At 39.0% G+C, this 18,854-nt stretch overlaps 2 protein-coding genes across 2 annotated transcripts; both read right to left on the bottom strand.

Annotated features, from left to right (window-relative positions):
• Window positions 1-1,157: 1,157 nt before the first annotated feature.
• Window positions 1,158-6,362, bottom strand: knop1 (lysine-rich nucleolar protein 1). The gene is made up of 7 exons (XM_082537788.1): window positions 6,272-6,362; window positions 5,811-5,885; window positions 5,578-5,646; window positions 4,101-5,495; window positions 3,935-4,012; window positions 2,797-2,865; window positions 1,158-1,657 (listed from the first exon to the last, which is right to left on the bottom strand). Exons 4-7 carry the CDS (start codon window positions 5,451-5,453, stop codon window positions 1,352-1,354), a joined length of 1,806 nt encoding a protein of 601 aa, XP_082393914.1. The 5' UTR covers window positions 5,454-5,495; window positions 5,578-5,646; window positions 5,811-5,885; window positions 6,272-6,362; the 3' UTR covers window positions 1,158-1,351.
• Window positions 6,363-7,996: 1,634 nt separating this feature from the next.
• Window positions 7,997-18,854, bottom strand: gprc5bb (G protein-coupled receptor, class C, group 5, member Bb). The gene is made up of 5 exons (XM_082537789.1): window positions 18,727-18,854; window positions 18,074-18,624; window positions 16,215-17,325; window positions 11,249-11,361; window positions 7,997-11,125 (listed from the first exon to the last, which is right to left on the bottom strand). The coding sequence occupies exons 3-5, from the start codon at window positions 17,323-17,325 to the stop codon at window positions 11,081-11,083; spliced, it is 1,269 nt and encodes a 422-aa protein (XP_082393915.1). The 5' UTR covers window positions 18,074-18,624; window positions 18,727-18,854; the 3' UTR covers window positions 7,997-11,080.

Raw genomic sequence — 18,854 nt, 5'->3', positions numbered from 1 at the left:
TGTGCAAGGTTTCCTCTTTACACACATTCATAAGATCACAATGAGAATTTTGATTACTTCCACATTGCTTTGCAAATTAAAATCATTTGACAATTATTATATTCTGTGTTTTACAATTTTGTGGCCCATGCTTTTGTAAACAGACCGTTAACACATTTAACTCAATATATTCTAACCGAACTCTTTCTCAGGTGCACCATGCTGGCACTGGGTTCATCAACCCTTTTGGCTTCTCAAGTGCTTTAATTCCTTTTCACATAGAATCTACAAGGTGTTCAAACCGTTCCTCAGAGTTTGGTTAATGTTAACATGACATCATCACGAAATTTCTTCAGATTTCTCTGCTGCACATCAATGATGGTGAATCCCGTATTCCGTGTCATCCCAAAGGTGCTCTTTTGGATTGAGTTCTGGAAATGGTGTGTTAGCCTGCTGTTATCTTTGTACACTCTGATCATAAAGGGTTGGACATGTTCAACAATACTCAGTTGGTACTAAGAGGCCCAAAATGTGCCAAGAAATTATTTCCCCACACTGTTTCACCGTCACATTCAACCTGAGCCACTGATACAAGAGGATGGATCTCTGCTTTCATGTGGTTTACTCCAGATTCTGACCTGGTAGTGACTGACTGCCTGGGTAGGATTCAACATCTTGTGGATTTAAATGCTCTTATATATACCTCAGTTGTAACAATTGGTTATTTGAGTTACTGCTGCCTGCAGCAAGAACCAACAAAACATTTTCACCTAGATCTGCCACTCACTGAATACTTCTGTTTTTCTGCACCATTCTCTGTAAATCTGAAGAGATGCAGGAAATGTTATGCAGGAAAATTCCCATAAACAATCACGTCACTCAACATCACTTGAATCACCCTCCTTCCTCATTCTGATGCGCTGTTTGAACTTCAGCAGGTGCCTTGACCATGTTTACATGCATAAATGCGTTGAGTCGTTTCCATGTGATCTGCTGATTAGATATAGTTGCATTAACAGTCAAGTGTATCTAACAAAGTAATCAGTAAGTGTAGATGTCTCATTGTGATCTTTCCCCAAACGTATATGTTTCACTATTTTACAAAGTAAACAGTAATCCTTAATCTATATAAAATCCCACAAACTGTTATAAAATAATGAGCTGCTCACACATTAAACCAGCCGCTTGTTTTCCAGCTGTTGGAGAAATGTTTAATATACAGTATATACAACTAACGATGTGTTTTTCTTTTTTTCACCAGTGTACATTTGACTTTCTGCAGGATCAATTCTACAGTAAAGCTGATTAAACGAAAAAGTGTGCCAATTAAAACACTATGTACAAAAGCTTTGTAAAACCAAATCTTCACTCGTCAATCATCAAAGCGAACTGATCGACATGTATTGATATCAATTGAAAATTTCTTATTGGACGGTGCAGTAAACCCAAGTCCCGCCCCCCTGTTATTAAAGTCCATTCTGCGCGAGTGGGCTCGTTCAAACTCCCCCAGAAGGCCTTGCTGCAACTGCTGCTGCGCGTCCTTCCCTAGTGCCATATTTGCTCCACCAGTGCTCGTCGCCGCCGGCTGGAAACCCTTTTTAAAGCCCCCCATCAACCGGAGGAACTTCTGCTGTTGTTCAGAGCTGTTGAACTGCGCCGTGCTCCACTGGCCCAAACCCTGCAGAACAGAAACAAAAGTTCATAAACATTAGAAATGCATTCAGGAGTAAAGTTTCCACATTTAAGAACCTTCTTCTGTTTGAAGACTATAATTCTGTAGCTACAGCCACACTAAACGCATCGTTTTCTCTCCCGTCCACACCGAGACGGCGTTTTCGCTGATGGAAAACGCAACATTTTAAAAACGCATGCATTTGATAAAGGTGCTTTCACGTCGCAGTGTGGACAGCAAAAGCGGAGACTTTCTAAAACGATGACGCATGTTAGTCATGTGATGCAGTCATGTGACCAATTAAACAAAGACAGCGGAGGGCATTATACAGCAGTTGTTTTGTTTGCTCTCAGTTTTGACAGCCCTATTAAAGATTAATATCAGTCTGTGCATGCTCCAGATAGCTTTTCTTCAAATTCTTTAACTCTCTCTCGCTTTTGCAACTTTGTACTTTTGTGTTACTCGCAGCAACAACTCCACCTCATTGTTAGTCCATTTAAAAAACTCAGTGCTTTTCCTCAACATTTTGCCGCCACGTTTCAAAGAGCTGGAAAGTAAATAAGCGGCAGACAGAAATGAGGCAGGTCGAATCGTCTTGCGTTTCACGCATGCGCAGTACCGGAACATAACCGTTTTCAGCCGTTTCAATGTGGATGCACAACTCTGTGAAAACGGCTAAAAACGCCAGTGTGGACGCGCAGGGTTTTCAGACGAAAACGCCGTTTTCAAATCTATCCGGGCTAGTGTGGACGTAGCCTTAGAAACTTGGGATTATTTGTTTTAAAAGATGGGGGCATTTGGCAGGTAGAACTGATCTTAAAGACGTATGTGAGCATTGTGAGAAGTTTTTTGTTTTATTTTTATCTTCACCCACAACAGTGTCTTCCTTAGATAACCCCGTATGTCTCATCTCTGTTTACCATTCCCTTTTTTTGAGTCTATCTGCCATGTTAATTCATTAAAATGCATTGGTGTTGCACAAGGAAGGGCATCTGACATAAAAACTCTGCCAGATCAAACATGCTGAGCTACGTGCTGTGACAAACAAGTGCTCCTTCATTTAAAGGCATTTAAGACACGGGGAGTTTGCATAGTGGTATTCTTTGTAAAAACAAAACAAACAAACAAACAACACTAATACCGACCGTAGGTTTGACTGTTTTGTCAGGTTGAGAGGCCTTGTCGATCTCCATTTGTAAAGCCTGTCTTCTTTCCTTTAAGACAAAAACAAACAAAACAAAACAATCATCAAACTACACTGCATAAAACACAAAAAGCATTCTGATTTGCTTAGCTCTGGTAAACTCATTTTACATCGTGGGCCACATACAACCCACTTTGAGCTTAAGTTAAAATACCCTTTCTGACAGTGTAAAGGTATTTAACTGCACATTTAATCTCTGAGATATCTCAATATATGAGGAAGAAGAGTAATTTAAACATTGTCTCCGCTTTTCAAGATGATAAAAAAAATGCTGCTCCTGTAATTATAAAGTGGATTTTTTTTTTGTTGATTCCCAGAAAACTTCCTATTTTTGTAATTTATTTTTACTGTGGACACGCTTAAAAACAGACACCTATAGCTGTACATTGGAACTAAATAATAAAAATACATAAGATTTAAATAAAAAACACATTTAAAAAAGCTCAAATAACTAAAACAAAAGCTAAAAAAAGAAAAGAAAAAAAAGGAAAAAGTGTTTTAAAACGAGTTTTAAAAGTAGACAGTGAAGGGGCCTCTCCACCTGCAGAGGCGACTGGGCACGATAGAAAAAGCCTAGTCGCTTCTGCGCTTCCTACTGGATCTTGGTCAGCTGACCTGAGACACTGACAGGGTGTGCAGGGATCAGGAAGTGCAGAGAGGGAAGGTGGGGCAAGATTGTGAAAGGATTTAAAAACAAACGTAAGAATTTTAAAATGAACTCTAAAAGACACAGGCAGCCTGTGCAGCGAGGCCAGGACAGGGGTGCAGCTGACGCGAAAGTAATGACCCACTGACTCAGTGGTCAGTGACGTCAGACAGAAACTACAGTTTAACAACTTGAATGAATGTGTTTCCTTGGACCTTACGTGATATATGTCACATCTTGCTCATAGTACATAATAATGTCCCTCAGGGAATGGTTGATGTGACAAGGGCTGCTAATATAAAAGTGGCCTGTAGAAGAACAGTGTTTCCTAAATTTCTGAAGGACTACGTGCATTTTGAAACATGCCAATTCCTGATTATGGCAATAAGTTTCACACATCAATCTACGGAGAGATAACGAGAGCTCTGTTGACCTGATTGATGGTGATCTCATCAGTGTTTCCACTCCTCTCTGACAGGAAAACCACGTCGACTTGGGGAGACTCCTGAAACTACAGTTCATAAAAAGCTCATACACTGTTCATACCAAATAAAAAGCATCCAGGCACACGGCTAACAACCTGAGAGAAGCGCACTCACCTCTGGGTCTTCCCGTTCTTGTTTGATGTTTTTCTTCTTTTTAGCAACAGGTTCAACTCCAGAGTTGCTCGTGCGTTGCACCTTAGCAGAGCTCTTTTTCTTTTTGCTCTTCTTCTTGTCACCAGCTTCGCCACTCTGCTCATCCCCCTGAACCTCCTGTTTGTCTTCTTCCTCTTCACATTTTACCTTTTTTCTTTTCTTCTTCTTTGGCTCTTCTTCCTCTGCATTGGTAGACTCCACAGTAGCTATTTTACATTTACCCTTTTTTACCTTTTTCTTAAATTCTGTCGTTACTTCATCATCAGTAGTAACAATAACACTGTTTGTTGATTTCTCTTGCTTTTCACTTTTTCTAACTTTGTCTGATGCTGCGTTGCTCTTTTTGTTTTTGCCTTTAACCTCTGTTGTTTCTACTCCATTTTCTTCTTTAGTCTCAGTTTCTTTCTTTTTCTTCTTTTTTATTTTTACGTCCTCGTGTTCGATTTTTTCTAACTTTATGCCATTTTCAGCTGCTTTAGCTTTCTTTATTGTTGCTCCTTCCACAGTTAAAGGGCATTTTTGTTTTTTCTTCTTTTCTTTTCTTTGCCCTTCGGTCGCCTCTGTGCTCATATCTAAAGCATGTTGCTTATCTTTCACTTTCTTGGGCAGACTGTCTTGTTCCACTTGCTTTTCTTCCTCCTCTTCTTTTACCATATTTTCTCGTTTTATTTGTGTAGACTTATTCTTTACGTTCTTCTTCTGTTTCTTATCCACTTCCTGCTCTTTTACTAAAGTATCTGCAGTTTCTACATAAGCCTCGCCATCAGCCAACACCTTATTTTTCTTCTTCTTTTCTTTGCTTTTCACCTCAGTCTCCTCTGTGCTCATATCTAAAACCTGTTTTTTCCCTTTCTTGACTTTTTTGGGCAGATTATCTTTTCCCACTTGCTCCTCTTCCTCTTTCACCATGTTTTCTTGTTTAATTTGTGTAGACTTATTTTTTCCTTTTGTCTTCTTCTCTTTCTTTTCCACTTCCTTCTCTTTTACTAAACTCTGTGTAATTTCTCCTAGACTCTCACCATCTGCCAGCAGCCTCTTCTTCTTTTTGGTGACATCTTGTCCATCAGTGACCTCAGAGTCATTGACATCATCCAGAGAATCTGTTTTCCTCTCCTTCTTTTTCTTATTTTTTTCCTTCTCACCATTTCCGTCCCAAGACCCGTCTTCGATCCCCACAGCATCAGCCATTTTGCCTTTCTTCTGTTCTTTTCTCACCTCTTTTAGGCTGGAATCATCAGCTTTTCCTTTTTTGTGTTTCTTCTCTTTCTTTATATTATTTTCCTCACTCTTCTCTTCCTCCATCTTCATTTTCATGATTTCTGAGTGCCTCTCCTCAGCTACAGGTCTCTTGCTTGACTGGTGAGAGAAAGTTCACTGTTACTTCAAGTTTCTATTCTGTGTTTGTGGAACAGTGAATGACAGAGCAGTAAACACTAACCAAAGGTTTGGCTGGCTCTTTGGGTCGGGACTGCTGATCAATTTCTCTTTGGAGGGCCAGTCGCTTTGCCTGAAGAGAACCAATCAGAACTGGACATAAATATTTGTAATAAAAATGGACAACCCCACCGCAACACTGTTTTGTGTATTGGTTAGCAAGTCTGGATTACTTTGTCGCCTTGTAGCGTTAAGAAGTCAGAATAAGATATTCCGATTAGGTTGGATAATCAGTACCTGATCAATTGTGATTTCAATGGGCTTGTGACAGGACCTTTCAGAAACAAAAACTACGTCCTCATCGGAATCCGTCTGAAACATAAAAGGGAAATATCAGCATCCATTCAGACACATCTCTAAGCTAACCGGTCCATGGTCTCAAATATTTAGAAAAAAAATGAAGTTAAAGCTTTACTAAAACACCAGGTGTTGTGTTTGAATATGCACGTTAAAGGCAAAATAATATATATAATATATAACAAAACTAAGCGATTTGATTCAAGATAAGAAGACCAGGTTTATGCACAAAACGCTACAGGTAACTGGCCACGCTAGCTTATTAGCCAACGGGAGCTTACAGTAAAAAAAAAGTTAATCCGATCCAGAACTGAACAGTTTAATTAGTCAGACAATTACACTATTTTGGCACAAGCGCATCGGATATTGTAAAATACAAACTTCAAAAGCGATTTACTTACTTTGCACACTTTTACAATTCACGTGGGTAGCGTTTTACGTTCGCGACCCGGAAGTAGATTTTTCTCTTCCTGCTAGAGACGAGAAAGGAGTCCGTAGCAACGGAGGCGAGCTGCTAAACAGTTTGACAGTTGTTTAATTTTTAATTTTCACTGTTTTTGTTTGTGTTAACCATCAACATTAAAACGATTAAAAAATATTAACTAAAATATGCACAATTTTAAATTGTAACCCAAGTAGGACCAAATTCAGAACTCATAATTACTTTGTCTTTATTTAAACAGACGTATGTAGTTAGATGTATGATTTGCTTATGATAATGTTAAATACCCTCAAGTTATTACTGTCAGTGTCATTGAGGAAAAGTGACGATGCAAGTCAGCAACGCCTAACAGACGTCTCTTTGAAACATGTCTTGTGATTTGAGGCTGACTTTAAAGCATGATCTCACTTGAAACTTGCAAAATAAATAACAATGCTGTGTATTTAAGGTTATTATGCATACTTTTTATAGTGGGATTTTAGATATGGTTGTGTGTGCTGAATTTCTTGTGCAGGTGGCAGAATTTCTTATGAAATGGCAAGGGGAGTGAGATGAGCCTAATGTGCCCCTGTCAAAGTTGTACTTCCCCCTTTTTGGGTGACATTCCAGTGTTGACAATACACTTGTGACAGCAGATAATATCATTGAGCTTCAAATGCACTTTGTTCATGACACAAATAACAGCTCAATTATTCCAAGCCACTTACTTACCACAGGGGAAGGATGCATTTTACACCAGATGTCCTTCCTAATGTAACCCTCCCATTTATTCAGGCTTGTGATCCCTGAGGCTGGGTTTGTGTCGAAAAAACAGGTATCTTTCAAAGCAGGATCCACAACTTAAACACATAGTTTGAGGAGAAATTTTGGGAGTTTGGCAGCGAAATCCCTGTTATTTTAACAGTGAATTCACCCTGCTGACTTCTGTTACAACCAGGGATTAAAATGGTCTGAAATGATGTGGCACCTTAAGTAAATTAGTAATTTACATCTCTTTAACGCATGATAAAATCAAGCCACTTAATTATTCATGTTTTGTGTCCAGCATTCTTACAAGCCTTTCTAAACATAGGCTCACCCCCCCCCCCCCCCCCCCCCCCCGCCGCATCCGAATCCAGCTCTGCTCCTAGTAGCTAGCTGCAATCCTCCTCCATCTCCATCATCCAGCAGGCCATGCTTTTGCAGGTCCCTGACGTTCTTACTACTGAAAGCTTACTTATTTTTAGAAGACTCCCACATGCAGTGAGGATTTTTGGCTATTTATGTGATATGACTTGGCTCGTGATTTAACATAACACAGAGAAGGGGGATGTGTGTGCCTTCATATCAGTAGTTTCAGTCCTACTAAATAACACTCAAAGCTAATGATATAGCTTAAGTATCATAAGCAGATTTGCATATATATTAAGTTTTAAAATACACTCTAGATCAGGATTGTTAAGGAGAATGTGTGGACTAATATGTGGACCAATTTTAAGGATAATCTTTTCAGGAAACATACATTTATATGCTTGAAGTGTTGCTTGGAAACCAGTTTGGTGTTAAAACAGTTGCACCATTTCTTTCTTTATTTGTGATTCAGTTACAGTGCACTGAACACTTGACGACGATACATCTGAACTAGATGTAGTAGTACCTGACTTTATAGTTATCCCAACAATAAAAACAACAACACCAGGGTATATTTAACAGAATAGGTGCACTGATGTATTAGTCACTTTGTGCAAATCACATTACAGACATTCATGTTATGCTGCCATAAAACAGTGACAGAGCTATCATTATAAGAGGATCTCAAAAAAGAAATACCAGTGCTTTTTCACATTTGGAACAACTACAGTACATGTTTAAAAATCAGTTATATAGGCTTAATACATTAAAAAAAATCCTACAATGATCATATTTTCATTGTACTATATTAGAACACAAGGCTTTACACAAAAGTAAAATCACTCACAGTTTAGTTGTTTAGTGTTATAGTAAGAAGAAATGGTCTCAAGATTAGAGAAGAACATTGTGAGACCTGCTTTTCAACCTCATTTTACTAACTTGTTCAGGATTGGATTCAGAATTCAGTCTCAAAGTTAACTGAGTCTTAATAGGTTAAATTCAACACAAACTTTTCAGCATTGTAATTAAATGGGCTTGATTTACTAAACAGGACAAAATAGTGCGTGAGCACGATCCCCAAATAGCACTTACAGGTGTGGTTAGTTATCTAAACACACCCACTTTCAGTTCATTATAATATCAATTGCAAAAAATGTGATATGCTGTTTTTCAGTGTAAAATATCACGACTGGATCGGTCACAAAAATCTCTGAAATCCCACCTCTGACATGCAATCTTGTTACTGCAATGTCTTTGTTAATACTGATGTTACTTTTTTTTCACACCAAAACCCAATTTCTGCTTGTGCAATACGTCAGCAAATCTGGCCCAAAATATCAAAGGTTTCCAGTTAAATTTACAGTTATGCCAAATCTTTTCATTTTGTTTCATGGAATTTAAAGTTTAACTGTAAAGTGGGAAGAAAATGCAAGAAAACCCTTTGGAATTATCAAAATAACCCTACATGTAAACTTACATGTGATATCCCACATAGTGTTATCATTTTGGGCCACTTTTGTTTCTGTTGCGCCTGGGACTCCACCAAGTGATCACCACCATTAAGCTTCAGTATAATGTAAGGATGGGTGGTATTAAGCTGAAGTCTAGTAGAGGTTAGGTAAGAAGGTAATAATGAGAACAATAAGCCTAACCTGAAGTAAAATCATCATCTCTGTCTTGCCAACATACCATAAAGCCTGCTTTGTTGTCATTTTGACTGAGGTGGGACCATAATACACAAAATTAATGTTTTGTTGTAGTCAAAAAATGTGAAACAACCGATTAAGACCTTAAACTCATAGGGGAAGTTCTTACAAAGGTGGGAATCAAGGGAGCCCAGACTTTTATAAATTTTGACTTCTTTTTGCAACATCAAGGGCCCCTGCTGACCGTTAGAAAGAACCCATGTTTAAGGCACTTTGGCACTAGCTTTACTTATCAGACTCAGAAGCTACAGCCATCTTTTATATACATTTTATGGCTTTCTGGAATGAATTTATTAACCAGTGTACTACAGAATGATTTCAGTGAAATATAATCCTAAAATGAACCCAGGAGCATCGTTATATGACAGTTTAGGGAGGTATAAGATCCAAGGTTCATCATTTTTCCTTTGTCAATATATATATTCACTATGTTTAATGAAGACTAATGACAGCTGTTTATTTCTCACCACCAGTTAATGGATAAAAACCCAATAAAAAAATTTAGATTTTTAATTCCAAAGGGTTTACTTTTTCTGCCATTTTTAAGATTTTATCATACATCTAAAAAATGTTGATAATGCACAAAAAACTCTGCAAGACAAAACAGTCTGACCACAGAAACGGTTACCTGTTTCTTTTAGGTTTACACATACCTGGCCTTCCTCAGCAACGGGATTTGCTTGATTGTCCAGAAATTGTTTTATTTTTAAATGTAAATTTTCTGACTTATTGGCTTAGAGGGGTGAGACTGTTTTGTCAATGATCTCTCCAATGCCAATTTATTAGAAACACAAACAACTGGTCATTTTCTTTAGTATACAGTTATTAAAATTCTAGAAAACAAAACACTTATGTTTTGACAAAATACATTACCTTTAAACTGTGCTTTTACATGCATGTCCAGTAATGTCAAATATCACAATTCCCAGATGTAATCAGTGCTGATAAAGTGCAAAATTACAGCCACTAACAGTAAACCCTATTTACTAATACTGCAGGATTAGTGCTGCAGTATTAAATGGCTTTTTATCATAGGCTTATTAAAAATTAACCTTGTTTAAAAAAAACAATCCACAAGCTGTAGAGTTTTTATTCACCTTTTAAAATCTATTTGATAGTCCTCCACAGCCCTGCACGAGATCTGCTGAATACAAAGCCTTTATGAGTAAACACTGTGAATGTGGCAAACTGCCCAACAGTACTTATATTGGAAAGGCGAGGGATAGAGAGAAAATCACTATGCGAATCCTTTGGGACTTTCCAGGATGAAAAACAGAGGCTGTGCAAGCATTGTGGGTGTAAGCAGGTATTTTACATACCTATCCTAACAGCTTATTTGTAGTTGTAGCTTGAATGCAAACAAAATAATAATAATAATAATAATAAATGACATACAAAGTGCATTTTTATGAAGTAAGCATGGTTGATAAACAAAAGTTAGAATGTTGCAGCACTGGTTTGGTGCTGCTCAGGCAAAAGAGTTTACCTCAACACATTCAAGTCTTCCTCTAAGCTCAACTCTGTCATGGTTTAACAACAGGTCATTCAATATGTCTCTTTTAATATAATATAATTTAAAAAAAACACTTTAAATATAACATTTAGTTGTGCTAATAGACTTCTTGTTCTTGTGTGTATGTATTATAATTCAGATTACACGTGTTCATCGAAAAATGCATCATCGAAAAATATCACTTTACTGAGAGATGTCGCTTTCTCTTCCCTCTCTTGTTCCTTTACATCCATCAAAAAAGCCTTCGGGAAAATGTAGGCAAAAATACCACTAGTTTCTTTTTAAAATGCCAAATCTGCACATGTGTGGCAAAAAACACAAACACAGTAAACATAGCTATCTCTTATGAAGTCGCTTCTTTGTGATATGTACCGTCTTTAATACTTCTTCCCTCAAAAATGTGACTGAAGTGTGTCCTCTTCAACATTTGCCCCGTATATTACCATAACCGTCGTCCAGTGTAGTTAACTGGGGCTGTGGGCATCTATAAGACACGAACAAGTAGTGAGAAAGTACAGCATTCTACTGTATCTAATCTACTGTACAGTCATGTTATTCCAGAGTGATTTAGAGGCAAAAACGCAGTTTGTGTTTATGGCATACTTACTGTACCACCGTTCATCACTAGAGCCATCTCGGTAGGTTGGTAGACATGCCCTCTGAAGGCGATACCAGGACGCATACTTCCATGGCTACCGTGGTATGTTCCGCTTCGGAGAGCTGGCACGCACACACACAAAAGATGCATTTGGTACTAAGAATAACCAATGTGTCATCTGATTATAATTATTACATAACCTTGAAAGTCCAAGCAGCTGACTTTAAGTATAACTTTCATACTGATCATATACCTTTTTGTGATCTTTATTTGGATGAATAAACTACAGCCATGTGAAAGAGAAACTTGTCAGAGGGCTCTGCATTGTGTCAGCCACTAAGTACACCCTTACTGCTTCCATAAGAATTAAAAGGGTAAGTGGCATCCAGTTGCTGCTAATCAAATGCACTTGATTTGTTGATCACTGGTTCGTGTGGCACCAACCACATGGGTTGGTGGTTTGTTGATCTGAAGCATTCAGGTGCCACAATCTTTCCAGCAAACATCCCAGTAAATTCACCCCAAGGTAAGGCCGTGTAGTGCTTAGAGGAAAAAATAACAAACAGCTGCATCTCAGACTCTACAACACTCAGTTAACTTGCAAAATATTTAAATTCTTGACAGCACAGTTAAAAAAGACAAGAAGTATGGCTTGTTTAGAAGGGCTGTCAGAATAATATCGTTCGGACAGACAAAATTAAAGTGAAGATGAATTCAGTTCTACATTTTGACTCATTTGAATTAATTGAACACTTGTTTTGTTGCCTTCTTTGTTCTGTTCTCTTTTCATGTCATGCATTTATTTCCCACACTTGTTTTCTCAGTTACTTCATGCCTACTGATTCTGTCTTTGTCCTTTCTGCCTCTGTTCTTTTCTACAGGCATCTCTGTTTCCTGCATGTTTCTGATTTGCAGTAACTTACAAACCTGCTCAGTACATACTGTTGCTGTTGCTCAGTGCCCTTTGTTTCACTCTGCTTTTATAGACAGATTGAGGCAGATGACTGCTCATACTCAGTCTAGTGACGTCCAAGGTTTCTTCTTGTTAGCGTTCATATTAAGTCTCCTGCAAAGACTGAACACTTTAAATTTGCTGGCGTTCTGATTTGTATAAGTTCATTTCATGCCGCACTATGTGACATGGATTTAATATACCTGGGCTGGAAATCAAGTTTGGTTCATGTAGACTCTGTGCTTAATGAAAACTGCTCTGTCACGAGCTATGACGCTTTGCTATTTGTTTCCACTACATTCCCTTAGTTGCTTTCACAAAGGCAGCTGTTGACATGCTGTATTTAAAAAAAAAGGAACTGCTGGTGTTGAGTTGATTAGTGCGTCATTTCAGCTGCATTCCTGGTTGGCTGGTTATTTAATTGAAGTAGGTCACAGCTACCGTGAAATTGTGAGATAGTTATCCTTGATTTCTAACACTGTCAGAATTTTGTCCCAGGCTATCTTTGGTTGCGAGACCATTACAACAGCCAACTTTAACATCTCTCACTGTGCAATGCAGGATCTCATGTTTTGAATTTTTTTAGTAAGTCAGACATGTTAGCAGCCCAACCTCAGTCTCTTAGCAACTTTCTGAAGTCACTACAAGTACAGTGTTGTGTCTTGATGCATGCTCAGTCATCCAGGTAAGTAAATCTCCAAAAGTTGGTTCTGTTCATCTGGACGTAGCGTTTTGTGGGAGAAACGCTTCGTCACTCATCCAAGTGACTTCTTAATTTAATTAATTTAAATTAATTTAATTTAATCTTAATTGTGCAAATTCTCATGACCATTGATCAACAGCCACTGATCAAAGCCCACTGATCAATGGCCATGAGGACCATTCACACAGAGTTGGGGAATGGCTGCAATCACAGCATTGTAAGGTGGTGACAGATGTACCCTTAGGCCCCTCCTCGATTCAGAGATGGTCTTTCCCTTTTCACGTAAATGGCCTCCTTGACTCCGCGCTCAAACCAGCGTTCCTCCCTGTCCAGGATGTGTACATCCTCATCCTTGAAAGAGTGTCCACTGGCCTGTAGGTGTAAATAGACTGCGGAGTCCTGGCCTGACGAGGTGGCTCTACCTCATCAGGCCAGGACTCTGCACCTCCCAGGAACTGACCTCCCAGCCCATTGTTCCTTCACTGGGCTGGTTTCAGTCATTATGCAAATGTACTGGTTATAAGATTGGGGAAACCTGCAGTCAGCTGAGACTGAAGAAGTCATTTGGATGAGTGACGAAGCGTTTCTCCCACAAAACGCTACGTCCAGATGAACAGAATCAACTTTTGGAGATACAGTGTTGTGTCTGCACTGTCTTGTGTCTGTATCGTGTATCGACTTAAAAGACATGTGCTTGATGAAGAACGGTTTGATAAACAAGCCCCTTTCCAGTGTTTTTGAAAGGCGTAGCTAATATCAAATCAAAAATGAGCATGTACTTTTTTTAAATTCTCAGTTTCAGCATGTTTTGCAAACATTGCATTCTTTCTTTCTTTCCATTGTTTAGACTGTCTGCATTCATTTTTACAGTTTCACCTGAGCAGTGGTCTGATTGGAGTATATAAAAACACCTGTATGGTTATGACTGAATCACTTCCTACTTAGCTTTTCCTCATGGAATGTGACCTCATTAGTTTAGTCCTTATGTATTATTTATAAGCCATAAAATGTGCAGATCTGCATTTTGGTTGGGTTTGTAGAGAGTAAGTGGAATCCCATGTTTTTCTCTCTTCATGAATACATTCCACATTACAGACACTGAAACAAAAAGATGACAAAACATTTCCCATTTCCCAGCAATGTAAGATCTGTGTTATCATTTTTATGGCACAATAAGATAATGCACAACTTGTTTGTGTTAAATATCTGTGCTATGTTGTATTTACTGTTTATTTAAGTGCAACAATTCAAGAAGAATCTAAGTTTTTCTTAGTCTACAGTATGTTCCATTTTTACACGTTTGAATTGTCTTTTGTTTTTTATTTGTTTCATTTATGTTAGGGGAAATAAATTAAACTCAAAACCAATAGTTTAACCTAGAGATTTAGTAATACTACTTTGAAAAGTCATTTGGTTACATGTGTAGGTGCACAGAGTTTGTCTATGGAGACCTGGATGGAGAGTAAAGACCTGCTAAACTGTGAATCATTTTTTAATAAATGTTATGACTGTGTCAGAAATTCCAGAATGATTCACTACATATACTAACCTTAATAGTGAATGATAAAACATGTAACAATAGAATGAGACTCAAACTTCTCATTTGACTGAGATTTTTTTTTAGCAAAATTCTTCTGAACTGTATTTCCCATGTGCCCCAGTGCAAAGGTACACGTATCCCACAGTGCCTCACAAGAAACTGTACAACGGAAGGTCACCATCCAGCCCTCGCATACTATCAAATACTGCATCAAAAGAAAAATGAGAGCAGTGCTGTAACTTAAACTGTCTTGAAAGGATTTGTTAGTATTGCTCAGTATATTATGTCTTAATCACAAAAATGCTTAGCAGTATTTATTTATTTTGCTGATTTTGATCTTTCATTTAAATGATGCATTAGCAATTATGCAATAAATTGGCACTTAGAAAGTCACACCATTAGTGTCCAAGAGTGTTTGCTGTTGGTGGTGTTTTTCTTTTTTCCATTTTGCGACTGAGCTCAGTTCACACTCGTCTACATAACATGACTTAATATGGAGCAGCGAATGGGAATGAGACACAAGCAGTATTTTTATTGTTGTTTGGTTCTTTTGTTTGTATGGGGTTTCTGTTGTTTTTTTTTTCATAAACTGAGAAGTGGATCATTTTTAGGTATTACACACACTCACCAGCTGCCCTTACAAACTCACGGTTTTTAAAACATAGCTTAGACTACATTATCAGTTATATAACTAAGAGAAACCTTTACCTTTTACTTTCAAGCACAAATTAAATTCTCTTTTAAATTTCTCTTTCTTCTAGATCTGACTGCCTATTAAGAAGTCTAAAAGGATCACCAAATATCATCATCATGCTGGAGACTGCATGTGCCTTTCTATTCCCTTCACTCTTTGTTTATCCTGGCTTATCGAGGCTTAGCTCTTCATCTGTGCATCTCGCTTCAAATAAATATAGCGAGCAATCAAAGTGAGATGACTCATAACTGTACTGCAGTAAAAGCCTGTTGAAAAATCAGACATTTTCTGAGGTTTAATTGGATTCTTCCCATACAGTACCTAGAAATGAGCTTCCCTGTCTGTAAATAAGACTACTTGCCATTCATGGTTGGATGGTGATGTAGTTTTTTTCATGTATGATGAATGGAAAACTGGCCTGCAATTCAAAGTAGGATTAGTTCAGTTATTACTGTAAAAAAAAAGAAGGTGATTAAAAGCAGAGGATTGACAAGCAGCAAAGAAGGCAGTAGTGTGTCATGCACCATAACCATGTACCCATCAGATTTTTCATTTTCAGTCTCCGCTTGACTTGAAATATTTTGGTTAACCTTGTGTTTTCATGAACTCGTGAGAGGCTCAAAGAGTTTTAATGGGAAAAATGTAAATGTGGTTGTAAGATACCAATTTTTATATCTAATTGATATTCAGATTGATCTAACATAATTTTATTTTAATTAATATTCTTTTATAAATTATTAATAAAACTAATTTGGAACTGTAACATTAAATGTATTCAATCAATTAAAACGATTTATTTCAATTTTATGTAACATGTCTGAGATTTTAAAAAGACAAACCACATGAATTACTTTTGTTGTTTTCTCCTTTTTCATTTCTCTTCATAAGGTTGTCACGGTCCCCATTTTTGTTGCCAGTTGCCTAGCAACAGTGGTCTCATAATTTACTGTAAAACACTCAAATGCTAAACGTATTTTGCTCTCAACCTAACATATTGAAACTATGACCTAATAAGTTCCCTTTTTTGTTAGATTAGTTATCTCTGTCACTCAGGTATAGACATGCACACACGTCACATAGGCTTACTTGCACTGTGTTCCTCCATTGAAAAGGCCTGGTTCTCTTGGAAGGATCGGTGCGAATGTGCAGGGAGCTCATCTCCGTAATGTGAAGGAGGAGACGTGTGACTGGTGTCAAAGAAGTCTTGCGTGTCGGATTGTGAAGTTTTCAGGAGACACAGGTGAGTCTCTGGGACAGCGTGGAACAGGAGCAGAAGCCATCCCTGAATAACCAGGGCGACAGCCAGTGCAGGCTCATCGAACACTTTTGCATCCTTATTCCCCCCTCCCTTCTCTCTGTTCCCCCTTCCCCTTAACGTCTGGCTGCCGTAAAGGTAAAACCCCAGCCAGGCCACCCATAGTAATGCTGATGCGAGACTGGACAGGACGAGCCAGATTGCGTTACACTTCCATTTCCGTCTTTCACTATCTCCTTCTCTGTCTTCGTCATTGCCACTTCCTCCATCTACTGCCAGCTCTCCACCACACAGCACCACCCCAAGAGAGAGACCCATGGCTATGAGAAGAAGCCCCAAAGTGTAACTGCAGGTAAGGGCAAAGTCTAAAGGTGGATATTCACAGGCTGGGTGACCCTCCCTAACTACAGTCAGCAGCACCCATTCGGCAGAGATTATCCCCTGAACCAAGGCCAAGGCCAGACCGAGTGCTGCAAGGGAGCTGCCAGATGGGCTTGCCTTTCCAGCTACCAGCCTCCTGAGCCTCACACCCTGCACCAGTAAGCTGGAAAAGCAGAGGGCAAAAAGGGGTCCCCAAAAGGCCCTTCGAACCACACAGAGCGCCTGGTTCTTCCCCACCAGGAAAGCCAGAGAGATGGTAAAAAGCCCAAGAAGTGTGCCCAGAAGCAGGAGTAGAGGCCCCAGGCTGGAGCGCTTGGCAGGATCAGAAATGGAGCGCATCTTGACTAGCAGGAGCACAGCGAGGACCACTGATGTGAGACCACCGCTGCAGGCCACAGTTTCCAGAACAACACCCCAGACTGATTCCAGGTCGCAGAGCACCCTGTATGGAGGATCCACATCCACACTACATCCCCGGGGAGGAGGTGGCGGAGGAGAGGGGTGGGATGACCCATAGCAAATGAGTGGCAGGAGGCAGATGATAATGTGGCTGAGAGCCATCTTAGAGACAGAGACAGAAAACAGTGTACTGGTGAGAAGAGACAGAGAAAGGATTAAAAGAAAGAGACAAAGATACAAGTACAGGAAGGTTACACTGGGGTGAAAGCTCCAGAGAAGAGGGAGGCAGGGATGTGAGTGTGAAGGTAAATTTCTGCATATTAGTTCCTACTGCATCCTCACAACACCGTAGAAACAGCAGTCAATATCTGTTAACATCCAATATACCTGTTGTGTGAGATGTTTCAAACACACACAGACACATACTCGTGCATTCAATCCACACGACAGACCTGCTTTTAGCACTGGGCAATAGTTTCCATGGAAACGGGAAACAGCGTGGGCTGGCTACATTGCACACTGGGCTTTTGAGAAGTCGAGTTCAGTACCCCAAATCACAGAAAAACATAGGAGTATGCACACACACACACACACACACACACACACACACACACACACACACACACAGACTCAGTGTTTGTACTGATTACTGAGAATCACATTGGTTAAAAGGTTTCCTTAGAATGACTCCAATCACAGTATAAACCCAATCAATTCAACATTGTACAAAAAAGTTTTAACCCTCAAACTGTAAACAAGCAAAGGCAGAAATGTCCTTTTAAGGTCTGAAACTGAAATACAAGAATAAGTTAATACACATAATGAACACAAGCACAAACCAAATAAAAAAAATAAACAAAACATCATCAAAATTTCAACAGTTTGATTTTTCTAAGAATCTCCAACTCACCTCAGATAAAGTCTTCACTTGATTTCCTATTATTGAGGGTGCAGAGGTATCATAATTTTCCACAAATCATTTTTGGCATCACTTCACTTAGTTGAAGTAATTTTGTATTCCCTGTTAATGAAATCCTTGAGGCAGCAGAAACAAGTCGGTTTCCATTTTGTCTTTCAAAATGTCGCTGTCTGTGCTCACAGCTTCCACTGTTTTAAAGTACAAAATAACACAATTTGAAAGACCAGTAAATGTCCTGCTGATGCACTGACTTGTCCAGCTGCTCCAAGAAGAATCCACAATTATGATGCATGCCTTGATACTTCACACACCCACACAGTCAAATATATCTTCTGTCTCTTTCACTCGTCTCTCTCACTCTCTGCCTCACTCTCTCGCTCCCTCTGTCGTCTTTCTATCCATTCTGTCTGCATGTCTGCGCCGCTCTCTCTCCCTGCTTCACGCTGAATCTGTGGAGGTGTCAGAGATGCAATCCCAGCTTACTTTCGTTCACCCACACACTGGGAGTATGTTGAGTATGATTTGCAGATGCACCTGTATAACTAGGAAGAAGATAGGAAATAAGTGCAGTACACAAACATCTCACAGTCAGCCCAGGATTAGTCACTAATTTGCACATTCAAGCTCCCACGTCTTCCTCTTACCACTTGTAAAAGTCTTCTGCACACCCATAGTTGTGGGAGGTATAGATTCATCTTTCATCAATAAATTATACCAAAGCTATTTTTTCAGGTGGCAAGATGTCTATTGATGGTTTGCATGTGTCAACATG

This window comes from Aulonocara stuartgranti (genome assembly GCF_965226115.1).
Source record: "Aulonocara stuartgranti genome assembly, chromosome: 6".
Taxonomy (NCBI): domain Eukaryota; kingdom Metazoa; phylum Chordata; class Actinopteri; order Cichliformes; family Cichlidae; genus Aulonocara; species Aulonocara stuartgranti.
Note: the sequence above shows the minus strand (reverse complement) of the source record. Positions and strands in the feature narration are given on the sequence as shown.

Bases quoted from the DNA above. Each gene is read 5' to 3' on its own strand.
- knop1 (XM_082537788.1), bottom strand. From the start codon at position 5,453: ATGAAAATGAAGATGGAGGAAGAGAAGAGTGAGGAAAATAATATAAAG. The intron at 4,013-4,100 runs GTGAGTGCGCTT...TATGAACTGTAG, and splicing joins AAGAACGGGAAGACCCAGAG to TTTCAGGAGTCTCCCCAAGT. The intron at 2,866-3,934 runs GTCAACAGAGCT...TTTGTCTTAAAG, and splicing joins ATGAGATCACCATCAATCAG to GAAAGAAGACAGGCTTTACA.
- gprc5bb (XM_082537789.1), bottom strand. From the start codon at position 17,325: ATGGCTCTCAGCCACATTATCATCTGCCTCCTGCCACTCATTTGCTAT. The intron at 11,362-16,214 runs GTAAGCCTATGT...TGTGCGTGCCAG, and splicing joins AATGGAGGAACACAGTGCAA to CTCTCCGAAGCGGAACATAC. The intron at 11,126-11,248 runs GTAAGTATGCCA...CGTGTCTTATAG, and splicing joins TAGTGATGAACGGTGGTACA to ATGCCCACAGCCCCAGTTAA.